This window comes from Lacerta agilis, chromosome 4, assembly GCF_009819535.1.
Source record: "Lacerta agilis isolate rLacAgi1 chromosome 4, rLacAgi1.pri, whole genome shotgun sequence".
Taxonomy (NCBI): domain Eukaryota; kingdom Metazoa; phylum Chordata; class Lepidosauria; order Squamata; family Lacertidae; genus Lacerta; species Lacerta agilis.
The window spans coordinates 89,637,608-89,654,681 of NC_046315.1; the positions used below are offsets into that span (position 1 = coordinate 89,637,608).

The 17,074-nt window shown below is 41.7% G+C and overlaps 1 protein-coding gene across 1 annotated transcript in view; it reads right to left on the bottom strand.

Annotated features, from left to right (window-relative positions):
• The window catches only part of ABCC4 (ATP binding cassette subfamily C member 4), a 161,973-nt gene that overhangs the window by 12,339 nt on the left and 132,560 nt on the right, over window positions 1-17,074 (bottom strand). Inside the window, 5 exon segments of the mRNA XM_033147888.1 lie at window positions 9,966-9,995; window positions 9,997-10,034; window positions 10,037-10,071; window positions 12,884-13,056; window positions 13,373-13,462. Of these exon segments, the coding sequence (XP_033003779.1) occupies window positions 9,966-9,995; window positions 9,997-10,034; window positions 10,037-10,071; window positions 12,884-13,056; window positions 13,373-13,462 (366 nt within the window).

Genomic DNA, 17,074 nt, shown 5'->3' on the forward strand with positions numbered 1-17,074 from the left:
GAGGCTTACTTGGGCATAGATTCCAAGTGGCACCTGATGGAATAGATGGAGCAGCTGATGATCAGAAAAGCCACTGCCCAGGCTGTTTTATCACTTGATAGAGAGTGACTAATCTAGCACCTAAAACAGAGCCTGGAAATCAGACAGATGGCCAATGCAACTGGTCCGAAATCAAAATAAAACAAGCCCTCCGGTCTTCTCTCAGTATTAATTCAACTGCAGTATCTGTAGCTTCCAAACTGTTTATTCCACGGGAATCCCTGCCTCGAATGCAATAATGTCAATACTGAGGAAGATGTGCAGCTGGAATATTAGAACAATACGTTTCCACTCCTGATCATATACACTTAAGATAGTGTGACAGTGCCCAGGACAAGCAATCCTGCCTTCCCCAAATTAAAATGAACCAAGCAGCCAACTTATCAGCAACAGTAGAATATTAAAAATAAACTTTGTAAAAAAATAAATAAATCAGAAGCTTTTCTTTGGGGAATTATAGGGACATAACTACCTAAATTGTATAGAAACTTATTCATATATGCGACTACAGCGGCAAGAATGTTACTTGCCCCAAATTGGAAAGAAGCAGAAGTCGCAGCAAAGGAAGAATGGATACAAAAATCTATGGATTATGTAGAAATGGCGAAACTTGCCGAAGAATAAGGAATCAAGATAACAAATCTTTTATAAAAGAACTAGCTGGCCCGGCCATGCGTTGCTGTGGGGTTTTTTGCTTTTTAAAATTCTGACCCCGAGAGTATTCTGGAAGCTCCTGTTTTCGTTCTTCCCTGTCCCTTTAGAGCAGGGGTCAGCAACCTTTTTCAGCCGTGGACCGGTCCACTGTCCCTCAGATCATGTGAATGAATTCCTATGCCCCACAAATAACCCAGAGATGCATTTTACATAAAAGAACACATTGGTCGGTGGTATTGATCACTTGGGACTGTGTATGTGGAACATGTGAAGCTGCGGCGGCCATTTTAGGTGAGGGCACTTGGGAAATTTTAAAATGCCTGTGAGTGTGCAGCGACCATTTTAAGTGAGGGCACTGGGCACCTTATGGAGGCCTACTGCAGGCCTTGCTGTGGGTTTTTTTACTGTAAAAGCGTACCCCCCCAAGACCGCCCCTCCTCACAATTAACTGGCCCCATGCTCTACACCATTAAAAAGAGCATTCTCCCCCACCCGTCCCAAAATTATGCACCCCAGCGACAAAATCCCCTCAGAACCAGTCTTACTCAGTGCGACCTCTCAGGCAGCCTTGGGCTTATTTCGCTCCCACCTTTTTTTCCTCCCCCCTCTCTTCTTCAACTGCCCTGCCTCCTGCTCCGTCTTTTTTCCACATTTTCACTAAGCAGTTTGTGTCAGAAAGTCCTTGGGTGCTTACAGATGGCAGTTATAAAATGGTGGACGGGGCATTATTTTTCGGCGCAGGTTTGATGACGTCAACAGGCAATCTGCCTTTCTATTGGATGCTGTTGGAGTCTTCATTCCTTTTGCTGGTGAGGTATAATAGGTGCGCCACTTTTTTCCCCTTTATCCTTTATTTTAGGTATGATAGGTGTGGTTTTTAAAAATTTTATTATGCCAGATCCTTCCTTGATGGTCAAGTTACGCTTTGTCCTAATTTGATGCTGTTTGGTGCAGCGGTTACGGAGAACATAGGTTTCCGGCGTACACGCAATGGGAACATTTTTATATATGTAGATGGAAATGGCTTATTATATATTTACCGATAAATTAAAAACTGATAAAAACATTGGCAGGATTATTGTAACAACCTGCAGTTTTATAAGAGTATATTTTTAAGGAGATGAAAAACTGAACAAATTAAGTTAATTTGGATACGCAGAAGATATTAGAAGCAAATTTAAGGAACTGCAGAAAGAGGGGGAAGGAAGTCAAGTTTCGAAATGTCAAAATGATTGTAAAATTAGTGAAATGTGTAAAATTAGTGAAATGCATAAAATTGGTGAAATGCATAAACTTGAAAAGTATAAATAAAAAAAATGGTAGCGGGGGGGAAAAACCCCAATAAGTATCCACTCCTGATCATATACACTTCGATAGAGGGACAGTGGAATCCTGCCTTCCCCAAATTAAAAAGAACCAAGCAGCCAACTTATCAGCAACAGTGGAAAGTAGGAACCTGCCATGATCACTGGTCCATCAAGCTCACTATTGTCTGCACCGACTGGCAGAGGTTCTCCAGGGTTTCTGGCAGGGGAACCTCCCGGCCCTATCTGAAGAAGTCATGGATTAAACGAGGGAACTTCTGCATGCAAATCAGATGCTCCACGACTGAGATATGGCCATTCCCCAGGGTGCCAAGTCTGACCATCCCAGTTTACCAGCTGACTTCCAAACACTCCACATCTCCTGGAAAAGAGTTGTGTGTTCCCGGCACAATTACAGGTTTTAAGAACCATCAGAAAGGGCATCCAGTATGCCTACTGTTCATCAATCAGTGGAACAGCGTTAAGACTGGGAAAACCTGGAGCTGTAAAAAGGTAAAGGAGTATTGGGAAATAATTCATAATGAATTGAAAAAAATGTTTGAAAGTACTTTAAAAACAAAACAAAACAAATCAAGAGTCCTTTTTGTCGGGGACAATTCAGACAGAAATTCCCAGGTGTCAAAAAAAGGTTATTTATGTATGCCACTACTGCGGCCTGTGTTTCATTAGCTGAAAAATGGAAAACGAGCGAGGTCCCAACTAAAGAAGAATGGCAGCTTAAACTGATAATATGCACAGCTTGCGGACCTAACATATAGAAAAAGAGAACGAGAAGAACATACGTTTAGAGAAGACTGGAAAATGTTTATTGAATATGTGGGGGGAAATTGTGTACACTTGAAAATGTTGGCAGGATTGAGATAAATTCAACAGTATAAATAAGTTTCGATGGATGTAATAATGGAATTCTGAATGGTTTAGTTTATGTAAAATATGCAGGGATTTAGGTTATGCAAAATGAACCATGGAAAGAGAAGAAGGGAAGTCATTGATACGTTAAGGATGTTTAAATGAGCATTCTAAATTGTAAAACAGAAAATTTAATAAAAATTATATAAAAAAAGACTGGGAAAACTTGAGTGGATGACTCCAATGGTGATATTTGATATAGATTTCCCTTTTTGCAGATAACTGATACTTGAATCTCTGGATTGCAGATGGTGCAACTGTAAAATCGAATTTTCAAAATTCTTATTTTTCAGAGCAAATGGGCGGGCGGCGCAGGGGAAACACAAGGGACAAAGAAGAGACTATGGGTGGCCAACGTGCTTTGCAGTCAGAAGGTTCCAAGTTCAATTCCTCTATATAAGAAAGACTCCTGTCTTGAACTCTGGAAAGTCGCTGTTGAAAATACCAAGCAAGGTACACCACTGGTTTGACTGCATATAAGGCAGCTGTTTATGTTTATCAAATATAGCATTGGCCTCAACAAATGAATAATACTGCGGCTTTCTTCACATGCTTTTGCACAAACAATGTGGAATGTTAACATTCTAATCTGAAAACCTGCCTACTCTACTGGTTTTGTAAACTAGTTTCAGAAGTGAACAACGCAGTGTCTTGATGAGGTGAGACAGCATATCAGATCATCTACGTAATTAGTTCCAGGAACTCTTCTTAGAAGATGGTATTATCTAAACCCACGCCAGTTAGGACTCGGTTGACATTTTGGCAGAGACCGTTTTAGCAGCCCTGGAAAAAGATCTATGATGTGCAACCTACATTCCAGTGTTTTATTTTTGGGTGGAAATATTTCTGTTTTGTAAGTAAGCACATTGGTAACAATGAATGAATGTTGGCCGGTATTAAGGGAGCCTGGCAGTTTCTAAGGGTTGTTTTGTTTTTGTTTTCTTTATTAAATACAAGCAAAAGAAACAAAAGAAAGTCTCCTAATGTCAACTTCTAGACTTAACCGTGACAGGATTTCTAGCACATTACATGTGTTAATCGGCTTACCAATGCCACAATGTCTGTGCTGCCTACAACCGTTCTTGTGAATTACCTCTATTACATACATAGTTATGCCTGGCTTTACTTTTCTACATTTTGTTTAGCTCTGCACCTGACTTACAATCACCAGCACCCCACAAAAAAAAAAACCAACCAACCAACCAACCAACCATGTATATATACTTGACAACTTAGGCTCCCTGAAGAAGTGGACTATAATCCCCAAAACTCATAAGATGCCGCAACACTGATTGTTGTTTTTTCAGCAAGAAACTTCAAGAGTTTTTGCTATGGTAATAAAGAATAAAATTTATAGGACATTGGCTCAATCAAGCTAATCTTTTTCCTACTCAATTAACTTTTATCAGATAACTTATATTTACTGGTTTGCCTTTAATAAAAGTACCGAGCCTTCTCAATTACACAACAATTTGTTTTCACAGGTTTCTATGTGCATGCTATCCCTCCATCTTTTGCCTTTTCTCTATTTTTCCCTCCTTTTTTTAATGTCACATACCACAAATGTCTCCACCGAAACTGGTCTACAGCTATTGTGGCTCCAGCTGGGGGAGCAATGACCCACCTGAGGTATTGTCATGGACTGGTTGGAGGCAGAAGAATGATGGAAAGGCACCAGCTGGGGAATGCCCAAGGGAAGAAGGCTCAGAGCCCAGGGGTTGGTCGTGGGACAATGATGGGGAGAAGAGGGTGCAGACTGGGATGAGGAGGTGTCAGAAGCAGAAGAGGAGCTTAGTGAGTGGGGGAAGTCCGTGGCAGAGAGAAGTCCAGACTCAGTGGCAGAAGCTGAAGCCAAGAGGCAGAAATGAATCTGGCTGTTGAAGAGGCATGGGTGTCTCTCCATCCTGCTGCTACAAGCTCCCCTCCTCACTGGTCTCCCAGAAGCAGGAGCGGCATGAAGAGAGCAGAGGATGTTAGTTTCACGCAGGTACAGTCTCAGATTGCTTGGGGAAAACCTTGGAGAGGAGGAGACTTAGGCAACTGTGGAGAGGCGAGCAACTGCTTCATGGGGGGCAAGACCTCCTGGAGATGGTTTGCTGTGCTTGTTAGGCCTGACACTCTGTGCAGATCCAGGATTTGCTAATAAAGCTCAGTGTGGTCTATTGATGGCCCACTCCTCTCAGGTATACACATGCACTTTAAAACACATTTGGAACACATTGTCCTCTCAAATAATTCTGGGTACTGTAGTTTACTCCTCACAGTTATGATTCCCTATTTACAACAACAACAACAACAACAACAACAACAACAACAAAAACAAACAAACAAACAAACTACAGTGCCCAGAATTCTTTGAGGGGAAGGGAAATGTGTTTTAAATGTGCTTTAAAAGTACTGGGGCATGCACAGGTGTAGATCAATGGTCCTCCTTTGCTTCTTTTGACTAAATCAATTAAAAACTTGGCTGGCAATCTCACACATTCAATTTCCAACAACGAGGAGAAGGCGTGAGCATTACCAATTAGGTGCCTTGTTCTGGTGAAGACAAGACTCATTCCAGGCGTCCCACTGAAACTCTGAGCCTGACTCTTTCGGGTGATCTTTTAGTGGTGCCAATTTGTCTGTGAGGTGTGGTTTTGACTTGGCAAGGCAAATGATCAATCCTATTACATTTCCCAGCTCAGCTGAAATCTTGACAGTGCCTCCTTCGGAAATTGCCACTGTATTTCTAGGTCAAGCTCAAAGCCTACAGAGGCTGTTTTATGTTTTCCCCTATCTAGTAATCTCATACATTTTTTGTGTGTGTGCGCGCACCATATATACATCTAATTACCTTTAACTTTTGTTACCAGGCAATCTAAATTATGGCATTAAACTAGCATATTAGAGAATATTAGACCAATTTTCATTGTTACAGTGGGATACCTTGACGGTCAGACCTAACAGGTCTCTTCTAACTGTGCAATTGTTAGGTCATGGGTAGGCAAACTAAGGCCTGTGGGCTGGATCCAGCCCAATCGCCTTCTAAATCCGGCCCACAGACGGTCCAGGAATCAGCGCGTTTTTACATGAGTAGAATGTGTACTTTTATTTAAAATGCATCTCTGGGTTATTTATGGGACATAGGAATTTGTTCATATTTTTTTCCCCAAAATACAGTCTGGCCCCCCCACAAGGTCTGAGGGACAGTGGACCAGCCCCCGGATGAAAAAGTTTGCTGACCCCTGTGCTAGGCCTACAATTATTTCCCTACCTGACAAGGGTGTCATGCAGCTTAATTACTTAAGATTTACAACAAGCTCTGCGATTCCCAGATGAAAGATACTGTATAAGAGCAAAAATAAAGAGCTATTACTCATTGGAGTGATCGTCTTAGGACAGTATCACCTTACACAATAGAGATTCTCTCAATGATTCTGAGCTGTTTGAAGTTTGATAAGCATATTTATAATTAAAAGAAAGATATTGTGGAGATACTCTCCCCAGGGCGTCGCTGGGATTGCGAAACCAGAAGTATGGCTTTGGAGAAGAGAATAAGCTAGAATTAAACAGCTCCTAAGGCCAATTCTGTCTGCAGTTGTGTAAAGCACATTCTTTTCTTCCTTTTGTTCTCTGAGGAGGCTCCTCTCATTAGGTAAAATAAAACCTGATGAAAAATGAAGGTGAGTTGTCACCCTGATTCAAGCTTTACTCACCACACTAACACACTATAATCAACTTTATGCCATTTGCTGATGGCCTTTTCAAAGGGGGGGGGGACACCCCAAACCTTTCGGTTTCTCTTTCACCCCTCTCAGACTAAGAGGAAAATTTTTAACAACTGCACCCTATTTAACTAAAAGGTGCACATAAAGGACTTCTGTTTCTTCTCGTCAATTTAATGCGACCCTGCTTTTCTTGAAGAACACTTTATTATATCTGTAGTCTTCCCAGGCTTTATTTTCTCACGTTCCTTTGGTTGGTTTTTTTTAAATGTAGAAGATCATATAGGCCTACAATTTCTTTCCTTTTAAAAATAAGACTTTATATAGGGGACCTTTTCTAATATATAGTATTGACTGTGTCTGTACATTTATGTATAAAATGAATTATAATGAAAGTGGACGTTGCTAGGTGTGAAACCACAGTTCTGATAGAAAAAGGTATGTATGACAAGAGATGGCCCCCCCACCTGATGTGCTTGCCAACCCCACCCCTTTGTCAACCCCTTGTCCCACACATGACAGCCATAGATGTCATAGTGTGGATGGACTATGTGGACAGCATAAAGCATTAATTTTACCTTAATAAACACCACCCACCCACTACCAGAAGGTATAAGCCAGGCATAGGCAAAACTCCAGCCCTCAGATGTTTGGGCTACAATTCCCCATCATCCCTGACCACTGGTCCTGTTAGCTAGGGATGATGGGAATTGTAGTCCCAAACATCTGGAGGGCCGGAGTTTGCCTATGCCTGGTATAAGCCCTTCTGAGGCTGTGTGTGCATGATGCATATATATATATATATATATATATTATATATATATTATAGCATGTACACACACAGCCCTCAGAAGCAAAGAGCTGTGGTAACAGGTCGTTATAGATGTTATTTGTATCATGCAAGATTAGATTACACTAACATTTAGATAAAAGGAAAAATCATTTCATGGAGAGCTTTGTGTGAATGTACTTTGTAATCACACGCAACAACATCCTGAGGAGTCATGAAATGCTAACATTGTCCCCATCTAAGGCATAATTAACGGGAGTGCATTTACATGAGAGCTCACCTTGGAAGAACAACAGTCAATGTGCAGTGACTGATTTTTGCCTACTGCAAATGGTTTTGTGAACTTGTGTCTAACGTATTTGGCTCGTCTCCTCTGCCACTCAAATCTACAGCAAGAACTTCCAGCAACAGGTGTACGTAAAGAATAAGGATCTCTGAGATAAAACAACAAGCATAGGATAATAAACATTTGCTAATTTTTGCTGGGGAACAAAAGTAATACAAGGTTGATGGGATAACAAGGGCATAATGACTTTGTACAGAAACTAGGCTACGATCCTAAAAATCTCTTCCACCACGCAGAGGCACCATCTAAATAACAGGGTTGATTGGTGGAGCACTGCTTTTAAGCTTGGGGCTGTAAACGTGGTTGAAGAGTCAGAAATGGCAAGCTAATTCCTCAAACACAAAGGGAAAATTGTCTTTAGTAATCAGAGAACAAACAGCTGGAGGAAGAAAGGAGATGTCTAATTTGTCTTCCTTTTTTTATTTTGCAGCAACTGAGTCAATCAAAACCAACAATTAGCTGTTATTAAGACTATGACATATTTAATGAAATACAGAGGGGGAACACCATAAACTCAAAGAGAATCTCAACCTTACTGGTAATAGCACTTTATGATGCCAAAACCTGTACATTTATTATTTTTAAAATTAAATTAGGTCACTGCCATTTCCTCACCAGTCTCTTCAAGCCTTTTTGAGGGAAACAAAACGTTACTGCAGCTGGGAAAAGCTTTTTAAAGGTAGTATACAATATTCAACAGAGACCTCGCATTTGCTAGCACACCCACCTCAAAAGCTACTCATCAGCGAAGGGAAAGGACCGGTCTGCAAAAGACATCCTCAGAGTCCTGCTACCTGAGGTCGAACTTAGGGGATTTCAGAACAGCTGAAAGAACTCCAAAATTAGGAGCTATTATTGCCAATGACGCGGATGGCGCTGTGGGTTAAACCACTGAGCCTCTGGGTTTGCTGATCAGAAGGTTGGCGGTTCGAATCCCTGTGACGGGGTGAGCTCCCGTTGTGCTGGTCCCAGCTCCTGCCCACCTAGCAGTTCGAAAGCACATCAAAGTGCAAGCAGATAAATATATACTGCTCCGGAAAGGTAAACAGCGTTCGCCAGAAGCAGCTTTGTCATGCTGGCCACATGACCCAGAAGCTGTACACCGGCTCCCTCGGCCATTAACGCGAGATGAGCGCCGCAACCCCAGAGTCGGACACGACTGGACCTAATGGTCAGGAGTCCCTATACTTTACCTATTGCCAATATGAAGATAATCTTGATGGCTTGAATTTGAGCAGTTGGGCCACTCATGGTTGACCCACACTCTGTTCAATATTATTCTGCAGGGTCAAACTCAGAGGGGTGGTGGAGACAGAGAGTTTTGCAGCAGAAAGTCAACCCTTCATGGTGCTATTTGGATGACGTCTGATATTACAAATCCACTTTTACAACTGTTTAAATTGATTGCGCTTTCCGTCTCTGGGCTAGCCCAGAAATGGAAAGAAGAAAGAGTCCCTACCAGAGAGGAACAGCAAACTAAGCTGATGGATGATGCCAAAATGGCAAAGTTGACCAGAAAGCTCAGGAACCAAGAAGACAAAACATCAAGAAAGAATCAGGAAAAAAAATATATTAATTTAGGAGACCACTGTAAGCAGATGAAAACATTATCAGGATTATTATAAAACCTGTAGTCTAGAAAATACGATGGATAATATGGATAGATATAAAATATAGATTATGATACAATATGCAGTTGAAAATGTTGACATTAGGACCCACTGAGGGGATTGGGGGGGGGAAGTCATGAGATTCAGAGAGAAATCTCTGTATATGGAAATGTATTTGGTTTTGTTATAAATGTATAATTGGGGGGGGGGAATTACCCTCAAAAAATTGATTGCGCTTTTAGGGACTGGGGGAGGGGATGGTAAAAAAAATACTTAAACGAATATATACACATAGGATTGGAACAATAAAAAAGGAGCTCACCCAGCCTTGAAACATATAGTGCAAGACTGAAAACTGCATTGTTTCATTGGCATGCCTGCCTGCCATTTATATGTAGCCCCCAGAAGAAAGCAGACTAACCCTATCCTCTGACAGTCAGGTGTTAATTTTTACATTTATACGCAGCCATAGTTTCTGGAAAAATGGTATTTGGCAAGATTGCATCTTCCCTTTTCCCAAAGGAAAGTGTGCCAAAGCACAGACAGTCCCTCCTCCTTATGCCTTAGGTTTTTACATGCTGCTACACATAATCTGTCACTGTCGCTGATTGTGTTTCAGTCTGTGGGCAATGGTCAACACGGTGCATTGGGCAACTTCTCACGGATTGTCTTTTGAATCAGCTCGTCCGTCCTGAAATAAAACAGCACGCGAGCTGTGAAAAGAGAGGCTGCAGCAAGGAAGCAGATTTTAACTTCTCAAAAGTTCTCCCTCTCTGCATTCACTGCCGAGGAAATAAGCCAAGAATTTTTGGTTAACCGTAGTAGGAGGAAATATCACGTTACGGTACAATTTGGGCACCTATGCGGACAGCTTCTCAGTTTGCGGTAGAGCAGGAAGGAAATTAGGTTTTTGGTCAGTTCAATGGCATCTGCATGCTGGGCATCACGTTTGCATGCACAGAGTTGTCCTTCCACAAGTAAACCTTATTATTTATTTATTTCTCCTCTCTTCTTTGTTTCCCCCCCCATTATTTTATTTTGATAAAGTAATAATCATAAATAAGAATAAAAATGTGCACCCCACCACTGAGACCACTCCGTTGTAACTATCCAACCTCCCAAAATTTCAACACCTCTTGCGATGGTTTGAACCCTTTCTGTTTTAACAGTACAAATTCTACAAACTTCTAAGTGTTGCGTATGAATACCTAAATTGTAGTCAAGGGTTAGACGCAAACCAGGCTGTGAAATAATGGCTAAGCTTGGCAAGTGAAGTCCATATCCCAAGGAAGATAACCAAGGGCTTATCCGAACTCACCTTCCCCGAGCGCTTGGGCTTTTCATTCCAGAGCTTCCCTGCGAAAACCTGCTCTTTACCGCTACATCGGGGGCAAGCAGCAATCCGCATTGCTGTCTGTTGCACTTCAGCTTTAAAGAACAAGGAAAAAACCACGGGTGGGGGGGGAGAGCAGTCGGATACGGAGCTTTAAAGTGTGGACCTAGAAAGCCCAGGGCAAAAGTGTGGCTAACTCCCACAATATCTGTGTGTCATCTTGTAAGCAGAGATAACCACCTTAACCATGGTTACGGGCTCTCAAACATACAGTGGTACCTCGAGTTACAGACGCTTCAGGTTACAGATGCTTCAGGTTACAGACTCTGCTAAGCCAGAAATAGTACCTCAGGTTAAGAACTTTACCTCAGGATGAGAACAGAAATCGTGTGGTGGCGGCACGGAGGCAGCAGGAGGCCCCATTAGCTAAAGTGGTACCTCAGGCTAAGAACAGTTTCAGATTAAGAACGGACCTCCAGAACGAATTAAGTTTGTAACCTGAGGTACCACTGTATTATAATGCGCTCTCTCTGTGGCTAGTGCACAACTGTGGCATTTTGCACTAATTTGCCATAGCATACAGGGTTGTATTCTACGTTGCCCATGTGCAAGTGGAATTGACTTCTGGTTGTGCACTGGGACTTCACCTTCCTTTCGTCTTTTTGAAGCCCCCCCCCCCCACACACACACATGGGGGGCCCCCTGAGCAGATTATTCGGGGCACGGAGGGAGCCTGCAGCAGGGTGGAGAGGCAAGGCGAAATCCACTCACGCTACTCAAATCACACCTTCATAAAAGATGCCATTATGGTTGCAAAGGTGATGCTAAGGAGGACCAAACAGAAAGATGCTGAGGTGAAGCAAACAAAACAAGAAATTCAAGTTGCCACTACAGCATCTTTTACGATTTGTGCTACCATGCCCTGTACTCCACACAGGGAAACAGTTCTGTTGCTGTAACATATATTACGGCACTTAGGTTAGGCAAAATTACTTGAATGCATAATATGTTTATTTCAAAACAACAAACTCCCAGCATGTTAAACTGGAGAAGACATTATATTTCCATTAGCCTGATAAAAGCTATAGCTACCAACCCTTCTTGCTTTAAGCAAAATATTAGCCAATGAAAGGGACGCCATTTTCCTGCAACAATTTAAAAAGAAAAACCACACAAACAGTAAAGTCCTTTGTCAGAACCTTCACAAGGAACACAGATGCTCTTGCAAGGATGTTATTAAAATGCATCATGACTCCATGATATGAAAAATCCACACACAGTGGATTATTATTATTATTATTATTATTATTATTATTATTATTATTATTACTGCTGCTGCAGTTTGATAAATGCAGTGTTCTGGGGAGTGATCTCGGTGTGCCTACTTTCTGGTTCAAGGATTTGGACTTCAAATCCACTGGTCTAGTTCTTTTGACTATCCTATGAATATCACATTACCACCAGAGAGTGTAGAAAATTTCAAACTCACTCACTGGCTACATTCAGACATACAGTCAAACCTCAGTTCCCGGACGCCTCCCGAACGCCAAAAAAACAGGAAGTAAATGCTCCGGTTTTCGAACATTTTTCAGAATCTGAACGTTCGACGCGGCTTCCACTTGAGTGCAAGAAGCTGTTGCAACCAATCGGAAGCTGCGCCTCAGTTGCCGAACGTTTCGGAAGTCGAATGGGCTTGCGGAACAGATTGCGTTTGACAACCGAGGTTTGACTGTACTGCTAAACCATCATTTAGATGTATGTGAATGAGCCTCAGGCTTGAGTGCTCCCCCATTCCCCTGGCACAGTCTCAAGAGTGGAAGAATCTGTTTCCACTTCCGTCTTGCTCTGATTTGTCAATATGGGCAAGCTGTGGTTCATCTTCACTATCAGCTTCAGATCATAGTTCATGGTTTATAATCCTTAGACCATAGTGAAGACTAATCACAGTTCTGGTTTCACAGATAACGAACCAAACAGAACTGAAACTTTGTATTTCCTCCTCCTGACCATGCTTAAATAGGGGAGGGTGGAGCTTATGAATTCAAGGTGAAACCATGGTTTAGTGTTACATCGAATCCCAGCAATTTCATTCAAGAATAGCCTTCTGTAACTAAGTTGATGGAAGATATGTAACAACACTGCAGGTGGATTATCAGAATTTTGTGCTTACCTTGGGTCCACATTTGCTGTTGCTTCATCAATAATCAATATTTTATTCTTCTTCAGAATAGCCCTGGCAAGGCATACCAGTTGCCTCTGGCCAACACTAAAATTAGATCCAGATTCTGCCAGTTGTGTTTCCAGTTTGTCAGGTAGCTCTTCTATAGCCTCCTTGAGCTGGACCTGCAAATATAACAGTATCCCGTAAGTAGATTGTTCCTAAAATAACGTAGTATGAATTTTGCGCTTCATATTTCACTTCAAATGTGACTCAAAATCTCTTGTCTTTTCTATCTATAAAAGAAAACGATAGTCACAACTATTCACCTAACTTAATATGTACAAGCGCCAGAAACAATATAGGTATCATTCAGAATACACCTGTTGAAATTACTGAGCCTGACCAAGTTAGGTCTAAGCAAAACTTAGCTGCCCAGGAAGCCTTCAATTCTGAATTCATGTTGCAGGTAAAAGGCATTTTATTTTTTTAAAACATTACCTCTTCCAAAGAATTCCACAGCTCTTCGTCGCTATATTCGTCAAAAGGATCCAAGTTTTTTCTCATGGTCCCGGTGAACAAAACTGGCTCCTACAAGACAGTGGGTTATCATTCAAAATGTTTCTGCTTTATCAGACTTGATCATCATGATACAAACATTGTACACACTTAGCTTTGATAAAAATGTCTCCCAGATGCATGAAAAAAACCATTTAGGGCAGAACTACATGTTCAACAAACGCTTCTTCTTCCGGGCAACAGAGGTGTGCAAATAGGGCTTCATCCGTTCCCTGACCATCACGTTTTCTCTAGAAATCTCCCTCCCTGTGACCCAAGGTCTGCTTAGCTTCAGCAAGGTGTCGCTGTTGTGTGTCTTCAGACCACACCCTGCACATATGGCATCCCATAGGCGGAAAAGCTGTGAGCATGGAAGAGCTAAATCACTCTCAAAGTTGTGTTTTGCCTAGAAACAGCAGCCACTGGGATTTTTAAAAAATAAATAAATAAATTCATTCTGCCCTGAGTGAAATGCAGGTTTAGGATATGCGAGTTACATATGTACAATTTTAAGAAAATATCCAGACATGCAGCTGCACACTTGCACATGCTGATGCCTCTTACTGTTTTATTATGGAGGCACTCAAGAAAAATTGCTTACATGATTATATTTAAAGGGGAGGATTTACTGCGCAGTCTTTTACTGTATTTGAACCTCTTTACACGTGTACTGTATATATAAGAAATCACCCATCAGAACTACGTGATCAGATCTTGTTAGGAGGGTGAAAAGAAAACAAGCCAAAAAAATTAGCTACACAGTAAAAGATTACAAGAGAAATGAAGTTTCAGCAAGATTCTTTCCCCACCATTCTTCAAATATGGGGGGGGGGGAGAGAGAATCTAAAAGGCAAACTGGTTTTGCTATGAAATTTTTCAAACACACACACACACAAACACAAACACACAAACTGAAGTATCTGAAGAAGCGTGCATGCACACGAAAGCTCATACCAATAACAAACTTAGTTGGTCTCTAAGGTGCTCCTGGAAGGGATTTTTTAATTTTGTTTCGACTACAGCAGACCAACATGGCTGTTGTTGTTGTTGTTGTTGTTGTTCAGTCGTTCAGTCGTGTTCGACTCTTCGTGACCCCATGGACCAGAGCACACCAGGCACGCCTATCCTTCACTGCCTCTCGCAGTTTGGCCAAACTCATGTTAGTAGCTTCGAGAACACTGTCCAACCATCTCATCCTCTGTCGTCCCCTTCTCCTTGTGCCCTCCATCTTTCCCAACATCAGGGTCTTTTCTAGGGAGTCTTCTCTTCTCATGAGGTGGCCAAAGTACTGGAGCCTCAACTTCAGGATCTGTCCTTCTAGTGAGTACTCAGGGCTGATTTCTTTGAGAATGGATAGGTTTCATCTTCTTGCAGTCCATGGGACTCTCAAGAGTCTCCTCCAGCACCATAATTCAAAAGCATCAATTCTACGGCGATCAGCCTTCTTTATGGTCCAGCTCTCACTTCCGTACATTACTACTGGGAAAACCATAGCTTTAACTATACAGACCTTTGTCGGCAAGGTGATGTCTTTGCTTTTTAAGATGCTGTCTAGGTTTGTCATTGCTTTTCTCCCAAGAAGCAGGCGTCTTCTAATTTCGTGACTGCTGTCACCATCTGCAGTGATCATGGAACCCAAGAAAGTGAAATCTCTCACTGCCTCCATTTCTTCCCCTTCTATTTGCCAGGAGGTGATGGGACCAGTGGCCATGATCTTAGTTTTTTTGATGTTGAGCTTCAGACCATATTTTGCGCTCTCTTCTTTCACCCTCATTAAAAGGTTCTTTAATTCCTCCTCACTTTCTGCCATCAAGGTTGTATCATCAGCATATCTGAGGTTGTTGATATTTTTTCCGGCAATCTTAATTCCGGTTGGGGATTCATCCAGTCCAGCCTTTCGCATGATGAATTCTGCATATAAGTTAAATAAGCAGGGAGACAATATACAGCCTTGTCGTACTCCTTTCCCAATTTTGAACCAATCAGTTGTTCCATATCCAGTTCTAACTGTAGCTTCTTGTCCCACATAGAGATTTCTCAGGAGACAAATGAGGTGATCCGGCACTCCCATTTCTTTAAGAACTTGCCATAGTTTGCTGTGGTCGACACAGTCAAATGCTTTTGCATAGTCAATGAAGCAGAAGTAGATGTTTTTCTGGAACTCTCTGGCTTTCTCCATAATCCAGTGCATGTTTGCAATTTCGTCTCTGGTTCCTCTGCCCCTTCGAAATCCAGCTTGCACTTCTGGGAGTTCTCGGTCCACATACTGCTTAAGCCTGCCTTGTAGAATTTTAAGCATAACCTTACTAGCGTGTGAAATGAGTGCAATTGTGCGGTAGTTGGAGCATTCTTTGGCACTGCCCTTCTTTGGGATTGGGATGTAGACTGATCTTCTCCAATCCTCTGGCCACTGCTGAGTTTTCCAAACTTGCTGGCATATTGAGTGTAGCACCTTAACAGCATCCTCTTTTAAAATTTTAAATAGTTCAGCTGGAATATCATCACTTCCACTGGCCTTGTTGTTAGCAAGGCTTTCTAAGGCCCATTTGACTTCACTCTCCAGGATGTCTGGCTCAAGGTCAGCAACCACATTACCTGGGGTGTATGAGACCTCCATATCTTTCTGGTATAATTCCTCTGTGTATTCTTGCCACCTCTTCTTGATGTCTTCTGCTTCTGTTAGGTCCTTTCCACTTTTGTCCTTAATTGTGGTAATCTTTGTACGAAATGTTCCTTTCATATCTCCAATTTTCTTGAATAAATCTCTGGTTTTTCCCATTCTGTTATTTCCCTCTATTTCTTTGCATTGCTCGTTTAGAAAGGCCCTCTTGTCTCTCCTTGCTATTCTTTGGAAATCTGCATTCAATTTCCTGTATCTTTCACGATCTCCTTCGCATTTTGCTTGTCTTCTCTCCCCCACTATTTGTAAGGCCTCATTGGACAGCCACTTTGCTTTCTTGCATTTCTTTTTTATTGGGATGGTTTTCGTTGCTGTCTCCTGTATAATGTTACGAGCCTCCATCCACAGTTCTTCAGGTACTCTATCCACCAAATCTAAATCCTTGAACCTGTTCTTCACTTCAACTGTGTATTCATAAGGAATTTGATTTAGATTGAATCTTACTGGCCCAGTGGTTTTTCCTACTTTCTTCAGTTTAAGCTGGAATTTTGCTATAAGAAGCTGATGATCTGAGCCACAGTCAGCTCCAGGTCTTGTTTTTGCTGAGTGTATAGAGCTTCTCCATGTTTGGCTGCAGAGAATATAATCAATCTGATTTCGATGTTGCCCATCTGGTGATGTCCATGTGTAGAGTCATCTCTTGTGTTGTTGGAAAAGAGTGTTTGTGATGACCAGCTTGTTCTCTTGACAGAACTCTATTAGCCTTTGCCCTGCTTCATTTTGATCTCCAAGGTCAAACTTGCCAGTTGTTCCTTTTATCTCTTGACTCCCTACTTTAGCATTCCAATCCCCTATAATGAGAAGAACATCCTTCTTTGGTGTCATTTCTATAAGGTGTTGTAAGTCTTCATAGAATTGGTCAATTTCGGTTTCTTCAGCACTGGTAGTTGGTGCATAAACTTGGATTACTGTGATGTTAAAAGGTCTGCCTTGGATTCGTATCGAGATCATTCTATCATTTTTGA